Source organism: Pseudonaja textilis, chromosome 1 (assembly GCF_049901715.1).
Source record: "Pseudonaja textilis isolate UNSWEBS1 chromosome 1, rPseTex1.2, whole genome shotgun sequence".
In the NCBI taxonomy this organism is placed as follows: domain Eukaryota; kingdom Metazoa; phylum Chordata; class Lepidosauria; order Squamata; family Elapidae; genus Pseudonaja; species Pseudonaja textilis.
Window position 1 is genome coordinate 155,174,804 of NC_141990.1, and position 27,808 is coordinate 155,202,611.

Below are 27,808 nucleotides of genomic sequence, written 5' to 3' on the forward strand. Positions count from 1 at the left end.
GTAACTAGCCAATACTGGCCCAAATCTATTTCAAACTAAAAAAAGAAGAATGGGGAAAAAGAAGAATAAATGTGAACAAAGAGAGAAAAGACAGATAGAAAGATTTGTCAAAGAAAGTCAGATGTAAAAAGAATGAACAGAAATATAAGAAAATCACTTAATTAATTAATTAATTTCTTATAATTAATTACTTTTCCAATTCTATTCTGTGGGTACTGAAAATCCCTCCCCAGAGTATAACTGAATAAACACACTGGATGGGTTTACAATCTGGAAAATTTACCTTAAAGAAACAAATGTGTTGATATTTCAAATTATCATTACAACATATTAGAGAGATAAATGGAGATTTAGCATAAAATGACTTGTCAAAAGTAAATTGTGGTTGCCTGATATTAGCAATTTCCTGCATCCCAGGGATACCATTTATTATTGTATCTGATTGTCCTTCATTTGGTCTGCTGAATCTAGTGCCTATCAAAATAAATGTGTAAAACTTCACCCACTGGGTATGAATAAGGAGCTGTTTTAGTTTTTGGAATGTCTTTGAGGTGTTATTTCACCATCTTGGAACTCTCCAGAGTTGTAGCAATGTAATAAACATCTTCTTCATGGATAAAATATTCTAGGACATATTTGATAATTAGAAAATAATTCTGAAGCAATCCTGGGAATTATGCTAGGAGTCAGCCTGGAGACTATACCATGCTATAACTGCTCTACAGAAAAGGAAGGAGTATTTATGAAAAGCTCCAGAAAAGGAGATAGGGCTCCTTTCCTCTCCTGTGACAGACTGCAAGCTGAAATGAAATAGAATGCTAAATATTACTGAATAGATGAGCATGAAACCTTCAGTTCAAGGGCTGACAAACATTGTGGCTGTTGAAAATGCTTTTGCATCACAAGCTGCCAAACTAAAGTTTGGACACTACTTTTTGGGTCAGACAAAAAATAAAAATAAGACACAGACAAAGAGACCCCAACAATCTGGGTCCTCATTTTACCCACCTTGGAAGGATGGAATGCTGAGTCAACCTTGAGCCTGGTGAGATTCGAACTGCCAAATTGCAGTCAGCAGAAGTAGCCTGAGTACTGCATTCTAACCACTGTGCCACCATGGATAGCGACGATGCTAGCCAATAAACTTCACCTGCCAACTGAGTTTTTGCAGCTATCCACCTTCTTATAAATGTTATAAATCTACAGATAACAGACCTTGCTGCCAGTCGAATAATCTATGAGTTCTCCCACCGTTATCAAAAAGAAGCTGGAGAACCTTAGTTGAGAATATTGCTTGTAAGTCAATCAAATGTAAAATTTCAAAATATACAGGTCTGAAAGACCAGTTCTAATTTCCTTGAACATGGTCCTAAAAAGCATGGTTATTTTTATCAAATGATCAAGATTATGTTAGCTGTATAACTAATGGTTAAAGTAATTTTTAACAATTCCTAAGTTGGTAATTGCAACAGAATATGGCACTATTTCTAGGTTTGGGAACCATGAAGTGTAGTGGAAGTGTTCAAGCATTCTTATTACTAATCTTGACACCTGTGGAAACTACTATACAGGTGAAACTCAAAAAATTAGAATATCATGCAAAAGTTCATTTATTTCAGTAATGCAACTTAAAAGGCGAACCTAATATATGAGATAGACTCATTACATGCAAAGCAAGATAGTTCAAGCTGATAATTGAGATAATTGAGGTGATTATGGCTTACAGCTCATGAAAACTCCAAATCCGCAATCTCAGAAAATTAGAATATTGTGAAAGGGTTCAATATTCTAGGCTGAAAATGTCCTACTCTAATCAGCTAATTAAGCCTGCAAAGGGTTCCTGAGCCTTTAAATAGTCTCTCAGTCTGGTTCAGTAGGAATCACAATCATGGGAAAAACTGCTAACCTGACATTTGTGCAGAAAACCATCATTGACACCCTCCATAAGGAGGGAAAGCCTCAAAAGGTAATTGCAAAAGAAGTTGGATGTTCCCAAAGTGCTGTATCAAAGCACATTAATAGAAAGCTATGTGGAAGGGAAAAGTGTGGAAGAAAAAGGTGCACAAGCAGCAGGGATGACCGCAGCCTGGAGAGGATTGTCAGGAAAAGGCCATTCAAAAGTGTTGGGGACTTTCATAAGGAGTGGACTGAGGCTGGAGTAAGTGCATCAAGAGCCACCACACACAGACGGATCCTGGACATGGGCTTCAAATGTCTTATTCCTCTTGTCAAGCCACTCCTGAACAACAAACAATGTCAGAAGCGTCTTACCTGGGCTAAAGAAAAACAGAACTGGTCTGTTGCTCAGTGGTCCAAAGTTCTCTTTTCTGATGAGAGCAACTTTTGCATCTCATTTGGAAACCAAGGACCCAGAGTCTGGAGGAAGAATGGTGAGGCACACACTGCAAGGTGCTTGAAGTCCAGTGTGAAGTTTCCACAGTCTGTATTGATTTGGGGAGCCATGTCATCTGCTGGTGTTGGTCCACTGTGCTTCATTAAGTCCAGGGTCAATGCAGCCATCTACCAGGAGATTTTGGAGCACTTCATGCTTCCTTCCACAGACAAGCTGTATGGGGATGCTGACTTCATTTTCCAGCAGGACTTGGCATCTGCCCACACTGTCAAAAGCACCAGAACCTGGTTCAATGACCATGAGATTACTGTGCTTGATTGGCCAGCAAACTTGCCTGACCTGAACCCCATAGAGAATCTATGGGGCATTGCCAAGAGACATGAGATCGAACAATGCAGAAGAGCTGAAGGCCGCTATTGAAGCATCCTGGTCTTCCATAATACCTCAGCAGTGCCACAAGCTGATAGCTTCCATGCCACACCACATTGAGGCAGTAATTGCTGCAAAAGGGGCCCAAACCAAGTACTGAGTACATATGCATGCTTATACTTTTCAGAGGTCCGATATTGTTTTATGTACAATCCTTGTTTTATTGATTGCATGTAATATTTTAATTTTCTGAGATTGTGGATTTGGGGTTTTCATGAGCTGTAAGCCATAATCATCACAATTATGACAAATCATAGCTTCAACTATCTTGTTTTGCATGTAATGAGTCTATCCCATATATTAGTTTCACCTTTTAAGTTGCATTATTGAAATAAATGAACTTTTGCACGATATTCTAATTTTTCAAGTTTCACCTGTATGCAGACTTCTTAGAAGTGAAAAGCAATTTTAAAAAAAGCCAGAGATAAAGAAAGCCCCACTAAGATGTGGCTTTTCTGCATGAAGATGCAAACCTATAGAAGCTGATTCTCACTGTGTAGGATATTTGCTCTTTCATTTAACAGCACATATTGTTTAATATTAAACACGGATGTTTAATATTTGTATCCATACGCTTATGAAATAATGATGTTTATGAAGTCAATCATAGAGAGAAGCTCTTCCTGAAGACATGAAATACATTGTCCTTGAGATATGACAACACTAGGCTGGACAAAAATTGATATATTTATATAATGACAAAAGTCATCAGAAAACTGGATCATAACTGCCTTGGCAGGGAATTTTATGACTACAGAGCAAAAGGGATATGGTTCACAATTAGACAAGTTGGCTCCAAGAAAATCAGGTCTTCCTGAATGCCTCTTCCCTGATTACAAATTGGACAGTCATCAGCATAAGTTAAATATTTGGTTTGGGGACTATCCAGTCTCAAAACCTCCAACCAAAAGAGAGACGGGAAAAAAGAATATGGCTAAGAACATTCTATCCATCGACTGAAGAGCTAAAATGGAATCAACTTGTTAACAGATAATCTGATCAGCATGAGAGTTGACAAATAACGTAGTGAATGAATTTGAATCATGAAGTATCATTTGTAGGGCTTAGAACATTTCCACAAATCAGACTTCAGATTCAGAAGACTTTGAGATATTGTAGAAACCAATTACTTCTGTCTCTTCACAATTCATGCATTTTTTTAAATCAGAAGATTTACTTCTCACAAGTGTTTTTTTTCCAACAAAGAATGTTTTTCCTCCTTGTGTTTCCTTATCCTTCTTTGCATCCATTGAAGCTGATTTATTAATAGCTTAAATTGGCAAATAAAGCACTAAAAAGCTTTAAGATATGACATTACCATTGCTGACGCAGAGAAGCTGACTACACATACATAATAAAACTACAGTATAGAGAAGCCAGAATTTTGTGATACAGTAAAGATGTTAAAAGATACTCATCTCAGAAACAAATGTACTTGATAATACAAGGAGCATTGCCAAAATGTATGTGACCAAAAGAGATATTAATCTTTACTTCAGTGAAGCATTTGCATACCTGGTAATATTAAAAGCCGTTCACAAGTGGTACCATTTACCAAGAGAGTTGGCAGGTTCTTCTTTACTGATTGTATTCAAGTGTATGAAGACAACAATCTCTGGGATGCTTTAATTTGGATTGTTGCACTTAGAATTGGATTGGACTCGATATCCTAGTGATTCATGTGGTTCTGTTTCTAGTTACACAACTGTTTGGCAGTTCAGTAAAACTAGAAGCAATTCAAATCCTCTATTTTACCCCAAGTGCCTTCTGAATACTCCTCTAGCCCTTTAATCTGTCTTCTATCAGTTGCTCTGTTCATGTTAATGGCAGTAGCTACTTATTTCACAGCCTCTTAAATCCTAAAATCCTCTGATGCCTAATCAAACATGGGTGCAACCTGTTCAAAGAGATCCTAGAATTCCCTCCAGGGACCAGATGTCTGGGGAATTAGAAGATGTGTTCATTAGGCATCAGGGCTCTTAGAGCAGCTGAAATCATAACCCTTTTAACCTTATCATTCCATACATTCTTGATGTTCTACCTACTATTTCATCATCTCATCTTTCTTTCTTTTCTTTCTTTCTGTGAAACCAACATCTGTTTTGAATTGAAAATATCTTCATTTGCATTTCTGCTGTACTATGCATCAATCTATTTAAGGTTGTTCTTATAAAACAATAAACTTAATTTTGGGTTTTAATACACTGGAATGGAATGAGTGGCTTTTAATTTAATTTAAACACATTTAAAATGTCAAAAGAATATATTCTTCTCAGTTGAGAAGCGATCACCTTCAGCCTGGCAGACTTTTTATAAAGTTTTTGGGAAGCAACTTCACTTTGACAACATCAGTAATGCTCAGATGATGACATTCTCCTATTTAATTAAGTACCTTGCATTATGTGGCATATACAAAAATATGAGTGTTCATTAAGATTTTCTGGTAGCAAAGTCTGACAGTTACATTTTCAGTATTAAGTGGAAATCTATCAGCAAAATTATGCATTAAGTTGAAGTCAATCAGTAGAAGTAGACTCTGTTGAGCAGAAAACATGAGCTTTCTATGTCATACTTACTCTTGAAAATGGTCCTAAAGCATCAGTGATCATATGGATTACAGAAATGGAGTCCCAGATGCAAAGATATTGAGAGATCCGAAATGTTTAAGAATACTTTTACAGAGACTTAAGAAAATAGTTCATACTAACCAGTCACTGGTAGTCCTAAGACATAAGATGGGGTTCATCCCTAGGCAGGTCTGTTGTCTGATCCATAATCCATTGATATACTAGAAAATTGAGGGTCACTCAACAGATTGTTCCCTACATGTCCTAAATATCCTTGCCAACATTGTATTTTGGCAATGTAGTACATCCATTTAAGATAGGATTTATTCCATGCTAGATAATGGAGGATATAGTTTGAGTTTTTTTGAACACAATGCTTAGATGGCTATGTGATTGTCCTCTGGGTAAACAGATCTAGATACTTCTGGAGTTGATGATCAAACAAAAAAGGGGGTCAAAGGGTTCCATCAAAACTGTATAATATATAGCTATATGAGGTTTAGTGATAGTTGACAAATGCATTTTACTCGTAAGTTCTATAATGTATGATATTTATGAGGAAAAAGTGAATATGGACAATATATACAATTCTCTTTCTTCATAATACAGTGAAAGCTTGATAGAACAGAATATGCATGCAACAAACCCCATTTTGATTTGCAGTATTTGCATACCTTTATTCTTATGCATATGATGCAAAATACATAATTTGGCATCATTAAATGATGTGATTTGTATCATGCATAATGATGTCATTAGACAAATGACATATTTTGCATTGTTGCCATGAAATATAATGGAACCAACCATCCAATGAAACTGTTAAAATAAGTTTTCAGTGCTTCTCCTTATTTCCTGAAATTGACAAATGCCTTTGTGCAAAAATATTCTTCATACTGAAAACATAGTTTTGAATACTTTACAAATTGTTCAGTTGTACATTAGATTTAAATGCTATGTCTTTTTATGGAATAATAGAATAAGTTATTATAAATTGATTACAGCTTTACAGTTAATACAAGTTCGTAACATTTACATACCCAATAACTGAAATGTTAAATGTATTTTATTTGTTTATTTGATCTTCAAAGAGGTTTACATGTACTGCTCAGTATATGTTTACAGATCACGCTTGATTAGTTTCAGAAGATTGTATTATGTACTTTCAGTCTGTGTTCTTAACATGCTACAGTGCATTCATGATGCTGATAATATACTGTGGTTCACTATTTGAAAGAGGGAATTCTGGATCTTTATATTATAGCTAAAATTAGTATCAAATTAAATTGCTGATTTAAGAAGGGGGCAGGGTGAATCCTGGAAAATCCTGAAAAAATCCTGAAAAAATAATTTGGTATGCTAATTCTAACAGTAAACTAGTAATAAAGAGTTATTGGGAAGATATATTTAGCCTTTGAAAAGGGTCTTCTACTATAGTGTTAGTCCTGGGTTTCATAGTGAATCTGTTAACCCAGATATTTGCTAATGCTATATCACCTGATTTGGTCTTGTGTTGCAGTTTTAAGTGTCCTGTTTTTACTACATTTTTACTGAACTGACATTTATAAACAGTGAGTTTTTAATGTTCCCTCATAGAGACTTGCTTTTAATTCTAAAAAAGTGGAGTTCAGATATTACAAATGAAATACATAATAAAATGTTACACGTGTCATAACTCTAACAGCTTATAAAGATTAATATTTTTATTTTTCAACATCACTTTCTAGGCTCAAATGCATTAGCAAAGGAGTTCTAGAAAGTCACTGTTTTGTAGCTCAGATTCTAGATAAGAGCAGAAAAAAATAGCGTAGAAGACCAAAACAAAACACTTGCTTATGGAAATAGAAGAGAAACAATTTATTACCATGGTTAAGGTACCAGGCAAGAAGCCAGGAGGCTGGTTACCAATCATGTTTTAGGCATAAAGCCAGCTGGGTGACTTCTTAACCATAGGAAGAAGGCAATGATAAGCCACTTCTGGAAACCTTGAGAAGAAAATAATGGGGGCTAATCCATGCAATCACCAGGAGTCAACAAATAAGTAAATGAAGGAATAGAACCTAAGTGAGTCATGAAACAAAGAGGTTTATAGCAAATGAAAGTTGGAGCTTGAGTAAGAAGAAATGCTCTGGAGAAAGTAGAAGATCAGTGGAAATCATCTTAAGAAGAAAAAGTACAGCTGGAAGAATAAAGGGCTAGAGTTCAGATTTGACCATTTGACATTACAATGGTGTAAAACAAAAAAGCTTTGTGACCACTTCTTGCATTTGCAACCCTTACATCCAACAACAGTCTCATGACCGTTGTTTGTGTGCTTTCTGAGTGGCTTGTGAGAAGCAGAATTAATGGAGAATGTGAAATTAAAGTCCTAAATCAAAGTCATGTGATGTTTTGCTTAACAACCACAGTAATTCAGTTAATGACTAAATGGGAAGTGAGTTTGTAAGTCAGTCACGGGGTTATGTGATTTTTCTGCTTAGTTATTGCTAAGTCTCAGTTGTAGTTACTAAGTGAGGACTTAAGACTGGTTACTTAGTGACCATTCAAAGTTACAATAGACCCCCCCCCCCCAAAAAAAAAGGGTATGTATGACCCAGATTTGAACTTGCAGCAGCTTCCCACTGTGTTCATGTGATTGCATTTTGGGTGTTTGGTAACTGGCCTGCGTTTAGGAGTTTGCAGTATTCCACGGTCATAAGACTGGGAATTATGTTTTTTTTTTAACCAGAAGCTTGTTTCCAGCAAAACAAAAAACCCATTGCAGACAATGGTTCACTTAATGACCATGAATTTATTTAACAACCATGATGATTTGCTTAATAACTGCTGCCAAAAATATAAGATTGGGTCACTCATGTGAAGGCCTACTTAACAACCAGCACAACTTATAGCCATAATTCTGGGCTGAGTTATGGTCATAAGTTGAGGACTACCTGTACTAGCAAAATCTTTGGTTTCAGTCTTAGAGTAGATCAGCATAATATATAGTATATTCCAACGTGTTCAAAATCTTTTAAGTACAGGTTCATCTGCTTGTTCATCTGCTTTTCCGAAGACAGCAGCTAGAATTTAATAGGGGCCTGCACAATAGGGGCCATGCCTTAGTACCAGGAATTCTTCTACAATGCTGGTGAAATAAAAGCCAGAAGGAATTGTCCCTTCCTTTCCATACTTATCCTTGGAAGAAAAACTTATTTTCAGGGAAGATAACATGTAGATAAACTTAATAAAAGTCTTGTAATATTGGCTGTGGAAATAATAAACATGAAAAACTTGGATTATTATTCGTGTTATATGAAACTTTTGGGCGGTCTTTTGAGGCATGTATTTAGGAACAATGATAACTGTTCTTGGCCTGGTGGCTGAATTTCTCTATATCTTTTCTAAGAACTGTAGATGCTATGGCTCATGATGTTCAAGGTTATGACAACAGGTGAGGAGGCTTATAACTGGTTCTTGTAGCCTTGTGGTCAATGCAGCATTCTCACAATCATGATTGTGATTTGGGCAATTTGGCAATTATGACATTGTAACATCCTGTGATCACATGATCTCCATTTGCAACCTTCACCTCTACCTTCCAACAAGTAAAGTCAATTGGGAAGCTTGCAAATGGTGATTACCTGATGTCATATCTAATGACAGAACAGAATTTGGAATTGTCATTGTCATTGTCAGTCAGTATGGTCACATGACATTGTACTTTACCATGGGTTGCTTAGCAATAGAGCTCCCAGTCCCAATTACCATTGTTAACTTACATTGTTAACAATTACCATTGTCAACTACTAAGGACTACCTACACAGTTGTCTGTGAATTGGTTAGGTTTAAACAATATGCTAAACCAAAACCAAACAAATCAGATATTGGATCAGTGTGATATGTAAAAAGTGTGTTATGTGACTCTGGATTATTGTGCGTTGTTAAACCCCTAATTACAGCTTGTTCAATAAAAATGATTCGGCAAAATGGGACCAATATTCACATTTTAATTTGGAGTTTTTATAATCATCTACATCACTTTTACAATAATTCCTTAGCCACTCCAACATTTTGTTTTGTTTTTTTCTGAATTACTTCAGTTGTTGTGTAACTGGTGTTTTGCTTTGTTATTCTTTCCTATGTACTGAAGAATTATAAAATCATTTACAATTTTGACAACTTTGATGAGATGATGATTTATCCCACAATGTTACCCTTGTTCTTGTATTATGACTGATGTTGCTTAATTAAATGTTTTATTCATATGAATAACTTCATTCTTTGTGAACATTATTGCAGTTTCCCCTGCTTTTCTGCTTGAGTGTGTTAATTCATTTGGTTTGAGCTGTGAATAATCTGTCTCATGTATGGATGAGATTAACACTACCATAGTGAAATTCTGGGATTGTAACTAAGTAGACCTGGCTTGTTCTGTAGTCACTGCAAAATGAGTGTGTCAGAACTGACTTTAACCTTTTCTATACCTGAGGCAAAAAGGTTGAGCAGTCCTATTTGTATGGTTGCAGAGAGCATCCTGTTTCTATTATTGCTGAAGTAACCTTTGCACCCAAAGTTTCTGATCACTGCTGTCTCATCCAGATATGGATGTTGCAAGAAAATATATAATCCTTTACTGTCCTATACTATTGCTGCACTGAAACTTTACCCTGAGGTAATGAGGCAGGATAATGAGGAAGGAAAAAACATATTCCAATTTGTTATCAGGCATATAAATATTCTACAGTGGTTGTTACTTGGACATTGGAACAACCACATAAGCCAGTTTTAACGTATTTCAGCATGCCAGATGCCATCATGGAGGACATATTTATCAAAACTGTAAGAGTCCCATGCAGCTGGGACAAAAATGTATCACAATTCTATCTTATTACATGATTAAAATATTTCTAAATAAAGTGATGACAAATGTGGCTTTAGCTACTGTACCATTCTTGTATATCACTTGAGGTATTGTTAGGTGTATTGCTGTTATCCCAAATGTATTTATTTTTATTTTATTTTGTTTATTTTGATTTGTCAATCGCTTACAAGATAATAGGTATAAGTATATACATAGTTATGAATACATGAAATGGGTACATATAAGAAAAATAAAAGAAACAATAGGACAGGGACGGTAGGCACGTTGGTGCGCTTATGCACGCCCCCTACAGACTTCTTAGGAAAGGGGTGAGGTCAATAGTAGGCAGTCTAAGGTTAAAGTTTTGGGGGATTTGGGGAAGAAACCACAGAGTCAGGTAGAGTATTCCAGACATTGACCACTCTGTTGCTGAAGTCATATTTCCCGCAATCAAGTTTGGTGCGGTTAACCTTGAGTTTGTATCTATTGTGTGCTCTTGTGTTGTTATGGTTGAAGCTGAAGTATTCATTGACAGGTAGGACGTTGCAATGTATGATTTTATATACCATACTTTTTGTATTGTATAGACCTAGGAGAACATGCTACTTTCTCTGCCCCATTTTTCTTTAGGAAGGTTGACCTTGGGCCTAATTCCCTTTCACATAAAAATCTGCATTTCAGTAGACTTCCTGGCTTGTAGCTATCCATTCAAGATGACAAAATAAATTTTAATGCATGTTTCCCAATATTTACAGTTAATCATCCATAGATCTGATTCTTTTACTAGAGCAGCTGGGAGCAAGCAGGGGGGAATATTAAATCTGTGGTTATATTTAGATGTCTTTCACTAGCCCATTGAAACTTTTACAATAGCTTTTCCGTTTATTTGATTTATGCCTCCCTTTGGCTCCCCTGCCCATATTGTTTGGTGCTTTATGTCAGACTTAGGCCTTTTGTAGTGTGTACTGCCTCTTTCCCTACTTGTTCTATCTTGCAGGCAAGTCCCAAAGAAATCTCATTTATTTTGTGCCTTAGAATGTGGTTGCTTTGTTGACAGCATAATTTAAAGAGATATATGGATGACTGAGAAATGATTTGCCCAAATTTGGCCAGATGTTTTTTAGATGTGATTGGAATTAAATTGCCCTTGTCTGCAGGGTCAGGCAATATTAATGCCTCAAAACTTCAATTGCTTGTGGACCCCAACTTCTGTCTTTGGTCTTTGAAGATGCAAATGTGTTATCATTTGGCATGTAACATTAACATTTTAATTTTTAATTTTTTACTGTTTGAATACTTCTAACGGTTGAGACCAGGGGTGGGATTCTACCAGTTCGCATCTATTTGCTAGAATCGGTTGTTAACATTCTAAGCAGTTTGGAGAACCGGTTGTTAGAAGAAATCACTGGCCTAATCCTGTAAGGAAGGCAGGAAAGAAACATTCTGGTGTTGCTTATAGAAACTGCCTCTCCGTTAACCCTTATTACATTCTTAGCAGGACTAGACTTCCTGTCTCTGGAACGTCTCTGAAGTATTTTTTCCTTCCTCTTCTGGTACTTTGCGTGACCATTCAAAGTTACAATGACACTGAAAAAAGTGACTTATGACCATTTTTCACACTTACGACTGTTGCAGCATCCTCAGACCTGAGAGGCCAGGCAAGGAGATGCGTGCCTCGATATGAGTGATATTGAGTTGGCCATGCCCAGCCAATAACATGACCACCAAGCCACGTCCACCTAGTCACATGACCACCAAGCCACACCCACCAACTAAGCCACGCCCACAGAACTAGTTGTTAAAAATTTAAATCCCATCCCTGGTTGAGACCCACAAGTAGGATTCTCTAAATTTTCATTGTCACCTGCCGTCACTTCCAAACTATCACAACTTAGCCATCATATTGTAATACAGCTTTATTTATAACTTCATTTGATGCTGAGGTTACTATTTATATACAGTGCCTTCCAGTAAATCACTTTTCCCTGTGTAGAAAATTGAATGTTAAAATCAATTGCCTTGCTCCATATTTCTAAATGTTTGTGTAATGGATGGATTACACTGGCATGCACCCATCTCACTGGCATATCTGTCATCTCAGCATCTGGATTGCATCAATTTGTCAATTTTAATCAACTTTCTATAGTCAGCATAAATCGTTGAATGTAGAAAATTTGACACATTTACTCTACTGATTATTTACTTTGGCACTGTGCTTGCCTAATTGAAGTCTTGAGCAACATGGAAGGAACTAGAGTGTTACCAGTGGGACATTAATGAGTAGCATGACTAACATTCTGTCTGAATTTTCCTATGCATCAGAACTAAGAGCAAGGTCAAAATAGTTATGTATCCATTAGTCAATGGGATTTAACATTCTTGATAATTAGTTTTTCATTTAGTATAGAAATTGGGACAAAAACAGTTCTAAGGCTAATCAAATAAATTAAAATAAAACAAATTGTAGGGAATTGAATCCAACAGTTGAATGACCTCTGGTGCCTGCTACTGGTCCTACTTATTACTTACTTACTTTTTATTTTATTTTATATCTTATATTTCTCCCTCAGAGAGTTAGAACTCATGGTCTATGGCCACCCAATTCACGCACAGCTTATTCGGGTGGCTGACAACATTTAAAAATCCACACATAAAAATCCTACCTCACCCAACCATGGCCTCAGCAAAATCAACCACTTGATCAGCTCCATCTCCATTCGTGGCCTCCAGGCCGACTGGCAAAATCAGATTTTTAGGGTCTTTTGGAAAAGTACCTAGGGGGGATGATGTTCTGTAGAGAATGGGCGATCATCAAGAAGACCCTTTTTCATGGTCCCACTAGAGGTACATTCCTAATCGATGGGACCCTGAAGATACTCTGCTCTCTTTTCCTGGTGGGCCAGAGGGATATAATAGGGGAGAGACAATCCTTCAAACCCCTGGCACCAAGCCCTGTAGTGTTTTAAAAGTGGTAACCAGCACCTTGAATTGTACTTCTTTTAAACTGAATGTTTGTTATATGGGTATGTATGCATGCTGATGTATTCTGTTTAGGACTGATAGGTAGCTGTACAGTAATATCAATAAAATATGTATGCAAATCTGTGATATCCAAGTCCCTCTATGCATTATTGACATCAGTGAGAGATATTAAATAAATTAATAAAATGGAAACAATTGCATTTCTGAGTTATGCATGAATTCAACCTGCATAGCTTTCAGTGTCATATTGTATGTGTGTGTATTTAATACATATTTGAGAATATAAGCTCTTTCTGTTTAAAGTTTCTATTCTCATAATGATTCCAAGTCCAGAAGACACACTGAAGGTACAACTTCTGGTATCTCTGGCATTATTGTTTTTCAACTCTCCTTATAAATAGTTATTGTTAAGGAAGGCAATACAGGATTCTAATTCATACATGTATAAACTTTAATGAATGGAAACATCTGCCTTTCATCTTAATGAGACTAGTCCCTAGGAGTGAGGACAGTAAATCAAAGTTGTATCTATAAAATAGTCTTAAAACTTTGCTTGTCACAAACAAAAACAATTGTACCAGTTTAGACTGAAATTGAGGTGTTGTTTGTTAAGTTATTTTCTTTACAAAAATTAATGCTCATAGATACAGATTAACAGAGTTGCAAGGGACCTTTGTACATCATCTAGTTCAACCCACACCCAAGCAGGAGACCCTACACCATTTAATACCTTGTGAGAAATAAGGCTGTGTTACAGTCCTCCCTAGTCTTCAGAGTATATGACATTTTTGGTATTTAATTACTTAAATGTTACCCATACTCTGTGCTACTGTAAATCAGATGTAAGATTATCTCATATGATGTATAGGTCTCAACTGTAGGACTACATTGGACTTTAAAAAAGTTGTCTTAACTACAGTTTTGTACTGTACTTATGTTTAGTAGTTGATTGAATTACTTTGGCCATGGCTATTGGTGGCAAAAGTCTGCAATCAACTTCTCTTTCTGGTCTTCAGATAGACAGACAAAAAACAAGGAACAGAAAAAAATGGACTTGCTTTAGCAACAGTATCTTAGATCTTCCTGTTTTCACCCATCCCAAATACATGGAGGGTAAACTTGGAACAGCGAGAGACATCAGGAAAGATCTGATTGAATTACCACACTATTCTTTATGTAATTAAACCAAAGTCCCAATAGAGCAGTCACAATTTAGGTGGCAATATATGGCTCACTTAACATCTTCAATGACTCTGAGAGCTTTAAATCCCTGTGTAATCTTTGGCTAGGCTTCCTCCTAGCACTTTTCCCAGCCCCAGTTCCTCTGCCACAGATGTTTTTCTCTTTGCAGAAAGGAATCTGTAGAATCTGGCCATTTGATTAGAAAGAGAAAACAGGCCTTATGATTAACTAAATCTCTTAGGTACATGCATGCAATATTATGCCAAGATGCTCATTTTATCGGTTGTTTTTCCCACAAGTCCTGAACTTATCCAACAGTATGGTGTATTATACATTATTATGCAATGCATGGTAAACAATAATAGTACAATAGTAGGGCTAAATATACTCCCACCACATTTAAAAGATCCCTTATTTCTCTTGCTGTCTAATTAATAATGTTTAGGTATTGGCAAATAAAACTACTGTCATAATAGTCCTGCTCAAATTGATGGTCCAGACACAGGATGTCATAGAAATAACAAAGTACCTGTTAGTTGAAGTTTAAGAATTAATTTGTTTAATTTGGGGCCAGCAAGTTTTGTGAACCAAGCCACTATAGTTTGTGAACCATGATTTATGGTGAAGAGCCAGTCACTAGTACTTTATTTAATGACGGTTAAACAAGCTATGAAACGTATAAACCTAGTCTGCCTTGGCTGATGGAACCAAAAAGCTGAAATTGAATTATAAAACTAAGAACGGCCATTCTGATTAAATCTTGGAGAGACTAATAGGGCTGTGTACTAGCCTGGAAGGTTTTTTAAAAAATGGCCCAAAAGAAGGCAATACCAAACCTGTACTGTTTGCAGAAAACTGTATCTGTATTAAGTTCAGGAGCTTTTACTTTTTTTCTTTAAACTCTGTGCAGGTATGCTGATAAAAGAATTCTAGACAATTGTCCAGCATGCCTCTTTAACCATTCTTTGATGCATTGGTTCACTTGAGCAAGTCAGCTTTTGTATCTCTGTGATCTATAGATTACCCGAAATGTCAAACTTCATAAGGACATTTCTCCTTATTACATTATTATAGCTACCAGAACTGAGCTGCAAAAACAAACAAACAAAAAAACCCAGTTCATTACTAGCAGCAGAGATACAGAATGTTCTAACTCATCACCACTGTCTTATGACTGTCCTGATTTTTACAGTCTAGAAGATCATTAATTAGCTTTCATTGTTCTGAATGCAAAATATATTGGAAGCGAGATATTTGGTTACACAAATTCGCTTTTTAAAATAGAATTCAATGGAAATTTCTTCACTATATTGAAATAATGCTTTCATTGTCAGATTTTGTAGGGTCCCCCCCCCCAAAAAAAAAACAAAAACAAAAACTGATAGTCATCAGAGTTCTCTAATCCTGACTGGTCTAATGCTCTTGTCATCTGCTTTCTTCATCTCTAGGCAAATGTGTAAAGAATTTACTGATCTTTTGGCCCAAGACCGGACACCCATTGGCAATAGCCGACCAACACCCATCTTGGAGCCAGGGATCCAGAGCTGCTTGACTCACTTCAGTCTCATCACTCACGGCTTTGGCTCCCCAGCCATCTGTGCTGCCCTGACTGCTCTCCAGAATTACCTGACGGAAGCTCTCAAAGGAATGGACAAGATGTTCTTGAACAACAACTCTGCTAACAGGCACACTTCTGGGGAAGGACCAGGTAGTAAAACTGGAGACAAGGAAGAAAAGCACAGAAAATGAAAGAGAGAGAGAGAGAGAGAGAAAATAAGAAAGCAAGCTAATGAAAATAGGGGGTAAAACAGAAAGAAAAGATTGAGCGCGATCCTTTGGGAGGAAAAACATTTAATTTTAGCTTTAAAATATTGGATTGGGTTTGGAAGAATTACGCTAGGTAGGTCACATCTGCAAGTAATTTTAAAAAAGAAAATAAGGTCAGAGGCGCACAGTGGAACAGGAAGAGTGGCTCAGTGGCTATGGCAAAGGAACTTTTGAAGATAACATCCAGGATTTTCCACTTCTGTCATCCCACAATACTTTTTTAAAATAATTTTTGGTGGGGATGAAATTATAACAGATAAAAGCAATCAATAATTTATTGGAAGAATCATTTTGATAATGTTGCTATGTTAGCCGAGGTACACAGTCTGTTTCTGTATTATTACTATTTTTAAAAAACCTATCTAAAGTAGAAAGAAAAACCTAAGGGATGGATATATTTTATATTGGATTTTCCATTCGGACCACGTTTCCTGATTTTGTGCAATTTTTTTGCTGTTCCCTCTCTGTGTGGTCTGAGTAGCTGGGGCCTCAAATTGGTCAGTAGCATTTGGCCAAATTATTTTCTAATAGTGGGAAGAAAGGGGGAAATCTGAGTCTGTCCAAACTATGAGTCATTAAGAAGAATTATTAGTAACTACACACAGAGGTGATGGATTCAGGCTGTGAAAATGTTCAAATGTAAACTAACTACAGTATATGGATGAGTAAGTGGAAGAGCTAATGGATTGCTCTCAGGTGCCTCTGCTTGCTCCGGATACCTACCTAAAGTGTTAATCAAATGCTGCCCGCTTAACATATTTAATCCTGAAACTTGGGGGCTGCAAATAATCATTTTTTTCTATCCATAAGGATGTGTATAATTTGTGTATATATGCTCCATTAAGGTATTGGATTGGATCCAGACTTGGTCATATTTGGAGGAGACCCATTGTAATCAATACTAGCCATTACTAACTCTAGACCTACAACTCAGCATGACTAAGTCTGAAACCAAATAACTGACAAGAGTCAACCCTTTGTTTCATAATAAAATACGGCTATCATGAAGTAAACATTTTGTACCTGTGGAAAAAAATGTTGCACAGGCATGCAACAACTGTGAAGAACAGGAAAGGGAAAAGGAACATTTCTTTTTGTGGACAGATATAAAGATCAACATGCCTTTTCTTTTCAATTGCAACTTTTTTCATAACTACTGTTGTACGGAGGGCAAATGTTACTACTGAAATGGCCCTGTGCCTGAAACTGGTAATCTAGTTTGTTTGATAAAAAAATTTCTAAAATACACCTGGAGCTCTCACCTGGAACACTACCTTTTTACATTTCTATGAAATACCATGTCCTATTGAAGGGAGGGTTCGCAGTGCCCCACAAGAGGCACAAATGAAAGTGTGTGCGACAAAAGTGAAAATCCATGTATGGAAGAGATTCATGTATTGCACTGGAGTGCAGATAGGCCTCCTAGACTGGGAACAGTAATGGGAAGAGATAATGTCACAGATAATGATATCAGTCTGTAAATTTTTATACTAAAATTTGAGCAATGACTGACTCTCTTTAAAATGTCTCAGATCACAGACACACTCTTTGTTCTTTTACAGAAATGTTAATAAGAATAATGTCTTGATAAGTATGTTAAACCTTCTCAGGAGTATGCACCTTTTTAATTTTCTTCTGTTTCCCAAAGCTTTGCCCGCTTGGCTTATGAGCTTCTTCAAAGAGGACTAGAGCTCCGTACACATTTCATCAGGTACTGAGATGAAAATCCACAATTCTGACACTTTTCCTTTTCAAATCAAAGTCAGTTGTTTTGGAATTCTGCAGGTGTACTTCTTTAAAGAAGCTCAAAGGGAATAGATTAAATAAGGCTTCACTAACTGAGCAAATGATGCTGATTTAGAAGCAAATACTATGTCCTCCAAAATTATAAAAAGAGAACTGGGAGGTGGGGCAATAGTGTTTGATGCACAGAGTAAAAGCAGATTTGTTAAATATATTTCCTCTTTTAGAGAAGGTAATAAGAATCATGGCTCATTATTCAATTAGTATCTAAATTTAAGGAGATCTATTTCCCCTAGTTATCAAAGGAGTGTTGCAAATTTTGACTTGGAAGATAAATAGTTATCTTGACCCTGGGGTGGAAGAGGAGGAATTGGCCATTTTCCAATAATTTACAGTGATTAAGTATGAATTACATTTAAAAACACTCAACTTCTTTTTTTTTGGAGTAGGTAGGAAAAGAAACCACCCTTAGGGGGAAAATGAATGTCATCCTGCTGTATGTTATCACTTTGCAAAGGTTTTGTTGAATTGACAGTGGCTATGGTATTTCATGCATTTTGAAAGATTGTTTCCCTTTGTCACAACAGCTTGTGTCTATGCTTCATTTTGGCCTCACTGAATTCATTCTAGAAGATGAGAATAGGATAAAGATGTATTATGCCTGCCACCCTGATCCTAAACACATTATATGGCTGTAAGTTCCATTAATTTTGGTGGAATTTAATTCCACTTAAGGGAACATTGAAGGCTTGGGCCTATGGCTACTCATCCGTGAGGAAGTCAATTTTTTTTAAAAAAAATTGAAATGCAGTTTTCAAATGCTATTTGGGTACTTGCAGTTTTCAGTAAAAGTTAGATCATTTGATACTATAAACTGGGATCACTTAATACAGCAGTGGTTAATGTTTCATTTGAAGCAACCACACATATCATATGCCAGATAGTTGCATCTTTTGCAGCATATATACAGAAATGTATCAATGTGCAGATGCTTGAAATATTCTTAATTTATAATTATCAGTAGTTTTTCCATATAGGAAGCTATACACCATAGGTGCTAAATTACGTATTGTAAGCTGACCCTGTGATTCCTAATTCCCAGCCAAGCCAATTAAGATGTACTTAAAACTATTTTTTCACATTGAGTGATTTTGGTGTCATGAATTCACCTTTTTAGTTGTTTTTATTGAGACATGTTCCCAAGCTCTTAAATAGGAGTCTATTGTCTATGGACATCTTAAGGCACCGTTTCTGAGAACATTTATCTAGGCAGGAAAGTTCATCAATCTGTGGAGCTTCCATCCATATATAATATCTAAATACTAAAATTGCAGTTCTATTGACTTTAATAGGAATTGATTTAATGCCAACTATTAGTTCAGTTGTAGGAGCAGCTTTAAATTCTGGTCTTAATTCATATCTGTCCAATTTCAGTGATGTTTTAGGAGGATGAGTTGATTAAGCACAGCCTTTTTACAATAAGATTGTGATCATGGCTGTTGCAGAACTTGAATAACTGAGCTTCCATATGATATTCATTTTAATTAGGAATATAGTATAAACAATAGTTATGAAGACAACAACATACATGTTTTATTTTTTGGAGTGTGATATTAGTGTAGCCATTCTATTCTACTTGAGGGAAAAAAAGTTGGTTTATTTTTGCTGTCTTGAGTACTAGTGTTTTTTTTTTAAAAAAAAGCTGCCCAATTTATCAAGGCAATTAACAGGCTAAATAGTTAATATATTAAATATTGCAGTTTAGTAGGAACTGTCCCTAAGGAAAAAGAAACGTCTTCATCATGAAACACAGTAAATTCAAAACTGCAGTTCCATCTACCCAGTTTGTTAATTTATTTTTCAGAGAAATGAGTATTTGTTTGACTTGATCCTATTAAAACCAGTGGAATTTAAATGTGCTTAATATTGACTGGATTACACAGCATACTTTTAAGATAACTTTCTTTATATGACATACTTGAAAATTGTATCTTGTTTGTATGTCATGTCCTTTCCAGCATTCAGAAAAAAGAAAGAAATGGAAGACAATAGATCTTTATGTTCATACTATTTTAGAGGATCCTTTATAGTACTTGAAGGCAATTGCAGTATTGATTGCTTTTCTCTTTTCTCTGAGTTTAGGCTTTCTTGCCAAATTTTATAAATATAGCAAGTTCCCTATTGCAAAATAAAAATAATTTACTATTTGTCCTGTTGATATGAACATGAAAGATCCAAATTGAATTAACATTAAAAAGGCATGCTGAGGAAATATTCCATTACTTAAAATTCAACTGCTTGTGCCTAAGATACAGATTATCATTAAATTAAACAAGACATTGAGGCAGAAGAATTGAAAAGTTGAACAGCTAATCAGGAGATATTTTGCTCCTAATGGACATGTAACTGATATCGATTACTGAATTGCCTGCCTTTTACTTTTAAATGCTGCTAAAGTTTGTTGCATAACAACCCAGAGAAACCTGATTTGCTGTTTCAGAATAAAATTTGAAAGATTATGTTCGGGTGGGTATGGGAAGACCAGTTATTATTTAGCTTTAAAGAGCAGGCGTTTAGAGGCATTATTTGATAAGCATGTCCCTATCTCAGCTTGCTGAACCTCAAACTAATTTAGTGTATGCATATGAAAGACAGAAAGAAATAGAAAGAAGTGCCAGTGGTTTTACTGGATAGGATCTTCTGCCCCAATAACTTGTTAACTATTCCAGGAGAATATTCTTTCACAAGGTGTTTTGTTTTGTTTTGTTTTTTGGTATCACCAACAGATTCTGTGACCCTGCAGCAGAATGCACAAATGGATTGAGCAGTATTGTCTACACACTGATTGGCATCTTCATATTTTCAGAGATACATTTTGTGCAATCCATCCTTTGCTATGCCAAGCCCTACTCTTCCCCCATCTCTTATTTTTGGTAATTTTATTCATCATCCCAGCAGTGTTCCTAGAAGCTAATAATCTGACCCATCATCTACTTTTAAGTTTTTTTTTTTAAAGAACTTTGTAAATTACTCAAGCATATAAAAAATTGGTTGCCCATGCTACTGTTACATCACAGCTGCAGGACCCAACTTTTTCTTGAAGCAATGTATTAAAATAGCAGTTATCAATACAGTCTTAAAAGTAATTGCTACTATTTAAATCTCATGAATAAATCACATGAGATTAATTTGTGAGATACATTTATGGTAAGATTAATTTATGAATCAATGATAACTTGGTCAAATAAAAAAAAAAAACATGACTCACTTTTCTAATCCCTGTAAAACCATGTAATATTTAAGCACTACCTATACAGTTCCACTATTGATCTGTAGAATTGCATCATAAAGTCAGTGCACAAAATTTTGTCTTACATAGTACATTTTGTACTGTATTCCCTGCTTAAAGGGCAGGATTGTATTACTGGAGGAAACAGTTTGGTATCCCGTGGACTGTAGTTGTAGAAAAAAATATATTTGATCAAAACTCTTTAAAATGTCCAAGGAAAACTGAATGTTTTGATTACATGGGGAAAAACATAGTATTGTCATTTTAATTCATTTAATTTCCCCAGTAATATTGCAGACTTGGGGGAGTAGGAATGAAGTTCTTGTCACAGCTAATATCTAAATAGGAAGAAACGAATTTTCAATATCATTAAAAGTAGCTCACAATATAATCCTTAGCAGAAGAAGCTATTTGAAAATTCCTGTGTATCAAACTACCGTAAAAGAATCTATAGGAAAACCAGTATTCCTAAATTCAGAGAAAATTCTGTTGAAAAATGATAGTTTTGAAATTATATACATCTGTGGCAGCTAAAAGCAGGTATCTACCACTGTTGGTTCTCTTGCCATTCATTTCTGTTCCTTGATGAGAATGTGAAGTTTTGCCATTCTCTGCATTGTGATGCTTCATCTGCTGCACTTACTGGAATTCTTGTAAGCAGCCATTAAAGGCACAAGATTTTTGACAGAAAAAGAAGAATATACAAACTGAATAAGAAGCCAGTGTTCAGACTTTTCCATTTTTAAGATTTCTTGATCAGACTGGAAAAGGGTAAATTAACTGTATTTTAAAGGGTAAATTAAACACAATTTCACCAAAGACTATGACCTGCAATAGATCATAACCTTTGGTGGAACAGGTTCTCCCAGGCATAGAAATGACATGAGGCTTTATCAAGCGCTCCCACAATATCATTTGAAATAAAGTAATTGTCTCCCTCTTTAACAACCCAATTGTTAAATCAACCTTATTCTCCATTATTATAGAATTAAGATTGGCTGCTACTTGGTTGTGTCACTTAAAAGCTAAATTTGGAACACACTGACAAATACTTTGCCAAACACTGTACTCAGGCTTTTGTGCTTCCTGTACATCTTGTTCTATGTTTGGAAATTGTTCTCCTTTGTTTAAACATTCTGTTGTATTGAATAAATACACATATGGCTGGAGTAGCTTTGTTATACCCCCCCCCCCCAAAAAAAAAACTTAAAAGAGAGACCACTGGTAGTTGTTCTGAAGCTAAACAGGTGTGCTACCATGTGTAATCTTTGGGTAATTTGAAATATCCCTTTACATAGCTCTCCAGTTCTGACAAAACAGTTAGCATCATTCATCAATGGCACTGCCCAGGAGCATTCGCCCAGGAATCTTATTTCTGATAGTTACCAGTCTGTTTTTCAGCTACATGATGTAAGAAGAATTGATGCTATGAATAGCAGAGATTCTTGGCACCTGTTGCTTCTTCTGGCTGTCAGCAGCTTCACATTCAACAGGTGCAACTTTTCCTATTACTGTCTTCTGGCCAGTTTTGCAGTAGATAAAGTCTCCAAGCCACATAGTAATAGAATCACCTTACTGGAAACATTCTGTTTGATTTCTAGAGTAATTTAGAGAGGAAGGTTGCATTAGTCATGAGTATTTAAGGTCTGCATCTGAAGGAAAATGGTTTGAAAGGGAATTTCTGAAATTTGTTTTAAGTGAAACTTTCTTTCACTTTAGGTTTAGTATATTGGTGGCCCAGTATAGGACAATTTTTCACATCATTTCACATTCCTTTAAATGAAACCAGCAATCCTGAAAGAAAGGACTCTTTGACTTTTTCCCTTGGGGTGGTTTCTCTTTGAAATGGCCTCCCTTTGCTTTCTGTCCAAGCTCTCTATTGCAACCCCTTTGGTACACCTGGGGAAAAACTATAAGTTATTGTAAGGCATCCGCCATAGACATGGAAGGAAAATGGGAAAGTACAACTTCCCTATGCCCAGGCTGGCAATCAGTCTGAGTGAAGGAAAGCTCTGAATTCATAGCCTTCTCTTTTTACCTTTGCCTCAATCAATTCATCCAGTTAGCTGAGTGAGTTCTCAGCAGTTTTCCAGAGGGGAGTGGGCAATATGAGATAGTAATGGAACTACAATGGCAGCATGACTGCTAGGGAAGGACAATGGGACTGTAGCATTTCAAGACATTTCAAAGAGAATGTGTGTGTGTGGGGGGGAGGAATGAACCATCACCCAACCCTAAATCTCACCCCCCACACACACACATAAAGCCCTGAATGATCACTGGTGATCTAAAAAATACTTTGGGGAAATATCTTCTGTTGATAATTTAAAGGCATCCTCCCATTCCATCCTTGTCCCCTCTTTCCTGCCCAATTATCTGCTTAAATTTTCATTAAAAGAAAAACTTGCCAAAATGGTAGGGATAACTATCCACTAGTGGAACAAACTAGCTGCTAAGTCAATTTACAAGCACTTTGCTCTAGAGTTGCTTGTTAGACCAAGGTGTGATCCCTAGTCTTCCAACTGGATTTACCTTAGAGGCATTTCCATGTATTATTAAAACCTTTGGCTTTCTTTTGCTGTGTGGTAATAGAAATAATGGAGCATGGGATTCTTAAAAAGATATTGTTAAATCAAATATATAGCTGGTTGAAAAAAAATCTGGATGACTAGATGGCAGCAGAGATACAATGAAGATTTGTTAGCTGTTTCTTCCATGTAGTGGATTTTTGTTACCCAGAAAGAGTGTCTCTAAGGGAGTCTCCTCCTTTATCCAATGAGGATGACAACATGTCTTCAGCACTGAATGCCCCCCCCCCCTTTTTTATGGGACAGCTCTGACTAAAATTTTCCACCCTTCTAAAAAACAACTTATCTGCAGTTAACAAATCGATGCTTTAATTGCACTGATGTATGTTCTCGGCCATATGTTTATTAAAATATATGTGTGAGTGTATATTTTCCAGTATTGGTATTTGTTTTCTCCAATTTTCTATCTTATGTTTTTTAAAGAAACATTTTAAAATGAACAATGGTGTGTGCTGAGAAAGAAAACACGGGTGGCTAAGAGCCTGGACCTGTAACCCATTCTAGGAAAGTTTAAACCCTTGTGAGCATAGAAAGGAATCTGTGCTCCCACAGTGAATTTTGAAGAGCTGACAACTCAAAGAGTAAAGCTAAAAGAGGCAAATTCTTATACAAAAAAATAAGGCTGGGAAATCAATTACGTTTTCTTTTTGTGTTATCACAAAACATTCAAAACAGTAAAACTGACTCCTATTCTTGAATAGTCTTTCCATTAACAGTGGAAAAAATATCAATTGTTTTAGGGTCTCTTCCAGAAAAGTAATGGGGTGGGTGAAAAAATGGGAAAGGTATTCAGTGATGAGTTTGTATATATTTATTTATGCTTAATTTAATGGGATTGTGTAAATACAGCAAGCAAGTAGTTTGGGGGTTATTTATCTGTGACTATACCTCTGTGAATGGGTGGGGAATTTAAATCTTGGGAGGGTTGAGATCAAATAGAGAAAAAGACAAAAAAAATATACAAGCGCTTGATACTAGATAGTACCCAATCTGATTTTTTTTCTCCATTCTTTATGGACAAACTGTTATGGTAATGGGTAGAACTTGGTTTCTTGTCCAGTGATGACCTGATTTACATAAATAAGAAGAATAAAAAGATTGTTGTGTTTTGTTGTATTTTCCTCTTCAGATTTTTCCCTCTCTCTTTTTTAACAAAAAACCAAAACAAAACATTGGTGCTGCTTCAGTGCTGAAGATGGATTTACTTCTGCAGCCGAGAAAACAAACAAAAAAGCTTTCCCATTCTGGTCTTCTGGGAAATTCAGGACCTGGTTCTACGGTGAAAACCAAAACAAGCAAAATAATAATAATAATAAACGTTGCTTCTCAGAAGTGTTTGGCCATTTGACTTTGTCTAAGCTTGCTGACCGTCTCTTCCCACCCAAGTAGACCTCCCCTTTCCCTTTCCCCCACCTGAAGAGTATCTGCTTCCGCACCGCCGCCCAGGTGTGCGGAGACCCAAGACAGGGAGCCGGGGGCGGCGGATTGTCCGGGCTCCCAATCCCGCAGTCCTGCTGCCTTTCCAGCCAAACCGGCGTTTACAGGCAGATGCAGCTTTTGTTAACCGCTCTGAGAGTAGTCAGCCTCTCGCTGCCGAAACCGCAGATTATTCCTCGAGTTTTTATTTCGTGTCAGGGAGGACTTGCTACACACAGACACATTCAAGTTTTAAGTGCGGCCCGGCCCACCTCGCCAAGCGGCTACACGGTTGAGCCTATGAACAGAACGGTGACAAAAACACGGAGAGTGGGAAAATTAACGGGGTTGGGTTAAAGACAGCCATTTTGACCGCGTTGGATTTTTGGCCCGTCTCTGGAAATGGGCCTTGATACCTGTCACTTCAATTGGGGCGCTCGGCCGGAACCGCCTTGACAAGCCTGAGCTCCAGGCAAGGGAGCAAAACCTCGTCGAGGCGATGAGGGGGCGGCGGCTAGGTAACCCGAATTTCACCCTGTTTACTTTCTGTGGAGCCCAGCTTTGAATCCCCGCGGGTGACGCAGGAGTAATTCCAACTGAGTTCGATCAGTTTTATTCCCAACATTGGAATCGTTCGGATTTTTTCTTTCTTTCAGTAGACGGGGATAGGATTGAGCACGTTGTTAGAGCGATTCTTTATCTATCTACGAATTCTCTGGGATTGACTCCAGCGCCGAGAGGCTTCAAGCACACACACACACGCACACTTGGAGTTAAACAAAAGATTTGAGTCGTAATGTCGGCTGCCTTTAATAATATATATAATAATATAATATATAATGTTATATATAATATTATATAGTAATATAATAATGTAATGTCGGCAATATCACCGAGTGATACTGTAGTGTAAGAGACTTCCTCGCTAACGGAAGTGGCCTTTATAGAGTGAAATAAATCCTTGCCCGTTTTTAGACGTCTTTCGGGAGGGCATAAGAATCTCACGAGTAAATGAAAAGGGACACGATCCACCAATGAGAAGGAGCCCCCAATGTATTATTTTCCACTGAAATTAATAGTGCGGGCGTATGGGTGAATAAGGTCGTACGCTGCTCATTTGAAAAGGGGAGCGGAGGAAAAACCCCAGTTCAGCCCTAGGATTGCAGTTTGGCGGTTCAATCAGATTGTGCAGAGGATTAAGCCCAAGAGACCAAGCCCAGCAAACTGCCGCATCGGGATGTCTGCCAAAGAAAGCTTTTTTTTTTTTTTTTTGCATTTCAAGGCGAGGGTAAGTTGAGGGCAAAGACTGAAGGAAGCTTTCCGTTTTCATTTCAACGAAAATGTTCGTCTTAATCCTCCCCCCGGTTACGCGGTTTACCTTTTTATTAACTCAGTGTCCCAAATATCGGGGTGGCGGAGGAGAGGAGGGCATTCCTCAAGTTTTATTTGAAAGTGCATCATAGGACTGACGTCATCTACTTTGATGTTCTTGGAAACGATGCATGTTGTAACCGAAGTTTGTTAAAAGGCCCTTCGCGAATCTATCAGGTGGAAGCCTTTTTAAAAGAAAGGATGAAAATATGACCAAACGAAGGGCAAATATTTGGAATAGTACAAATTTGCATTGCATACACATACCGTTTCAATTCTAAACAAAATAATATGCATGCCTACATTTTTTTTATTCTGATGGGAGGGGAGCGGGAAAGAAACCAGAACATTTCACTACTTTTCAACGAATTGTAATTCCTGTTCCAAATGAATTTTCTGCAGAAGTTCTTGCTTCTTCCATATGATGTATCTGTGCAATCTTTTGCCAAGCCTGCTTCCCTGAGATATTCAGTTATAACTCCTTCCTGTCATTTTTTCCCAGCATGGTCTATGATGAAGGATGATGGAAGATGTAGTCCAGCATTTTGTAGGATACTGTGCCAAAATCCAGTCATTCACCCTTGTTCTTTCTTTGAATAATTCTGAGCCCAGTGTTCCAAACCAACCTGTTCCAAACGGGTCTCCAGCTGCCATGGACTACAACTCTCACAATCCCCACTCAACAATCCCTTCGCAGAATTGAAGTCCAACATGGTTGGCAGGCACCAAAATAATGGCATGTTGGAACGCTTTTCTTGAGGTGTAGAGTTTTGTAGACATGATGCTTTCTTAAACGGGTTAGTTAATGAAAACGAATCCCGTTAGAGCTTCATAGAAAGAAGGCTGCTTTTGTGACTGAGAAAAAGTTCTTTTAAGCTTGCAGCACAATAGCACCTCCTACTAGACAGTGAGCAAATGCCTCTTTCTCATGCAGGTTTTGCCACTGTAGCAAATAGAACAGGAGAAACAGAATCAAAAGTACCCCAAAGAACGAAATATCTTTTATCTACAGTTAATTGCCCCTTGGAATGTGATCCTTGGCATAGTGAGGTCATAAAGTATACATTAGAGATTTATAATAGTGGGTTTTTTTTGACAATCTTGTGGCAATATAAAACTGCCTTGAAAGGGTGTAGGGTTGTTTGGTTGAGTCTAGAAAAGGCTTCAAATCAATTAAGAGGAAATGGCCACAGCAACATCACAAGCTGCAGTGTGGA

General features: G+C 36.9%; 1 protein-coding gene across 15 annotated transcripts in view; it reads left to right on the forward strand.

The window, feature by feature from the left end:
- Nucleotides 1-25,132, forward strand: part of TFAP2B (transcription factor AP-2 beta) — a 63,967-nt gene extending 38,835 nt beyond the window's left edge. For 5 of the 15 annotated variants that reach the window (XM_087919337.1, XM_087919331.1, XM_087919334.1 and 2 more), the window contains 2 exons: nt 15,806-16,065; nt 17,833-25,132. In XM_087919337.1, the coding sequence (XP_087775463.1) occupies nt 15,806-16,065; nt 17,833-17,873 (301 nt within the window). In that variant the 3' untranslated portion in view covers nt 17,874-25,132. Of the gene's footprint in view, nt 1-15,805 lie in introns of all 15 variants that reach the window. The other 10 variants (XM_087919340.1, XM_087919341.1, XR_015740670.1 and 7 more) reach the window with 9 other exon arrangements.
- Nucleotides 25,133-27,808: the final 2,676 nt, after the last annotated feature.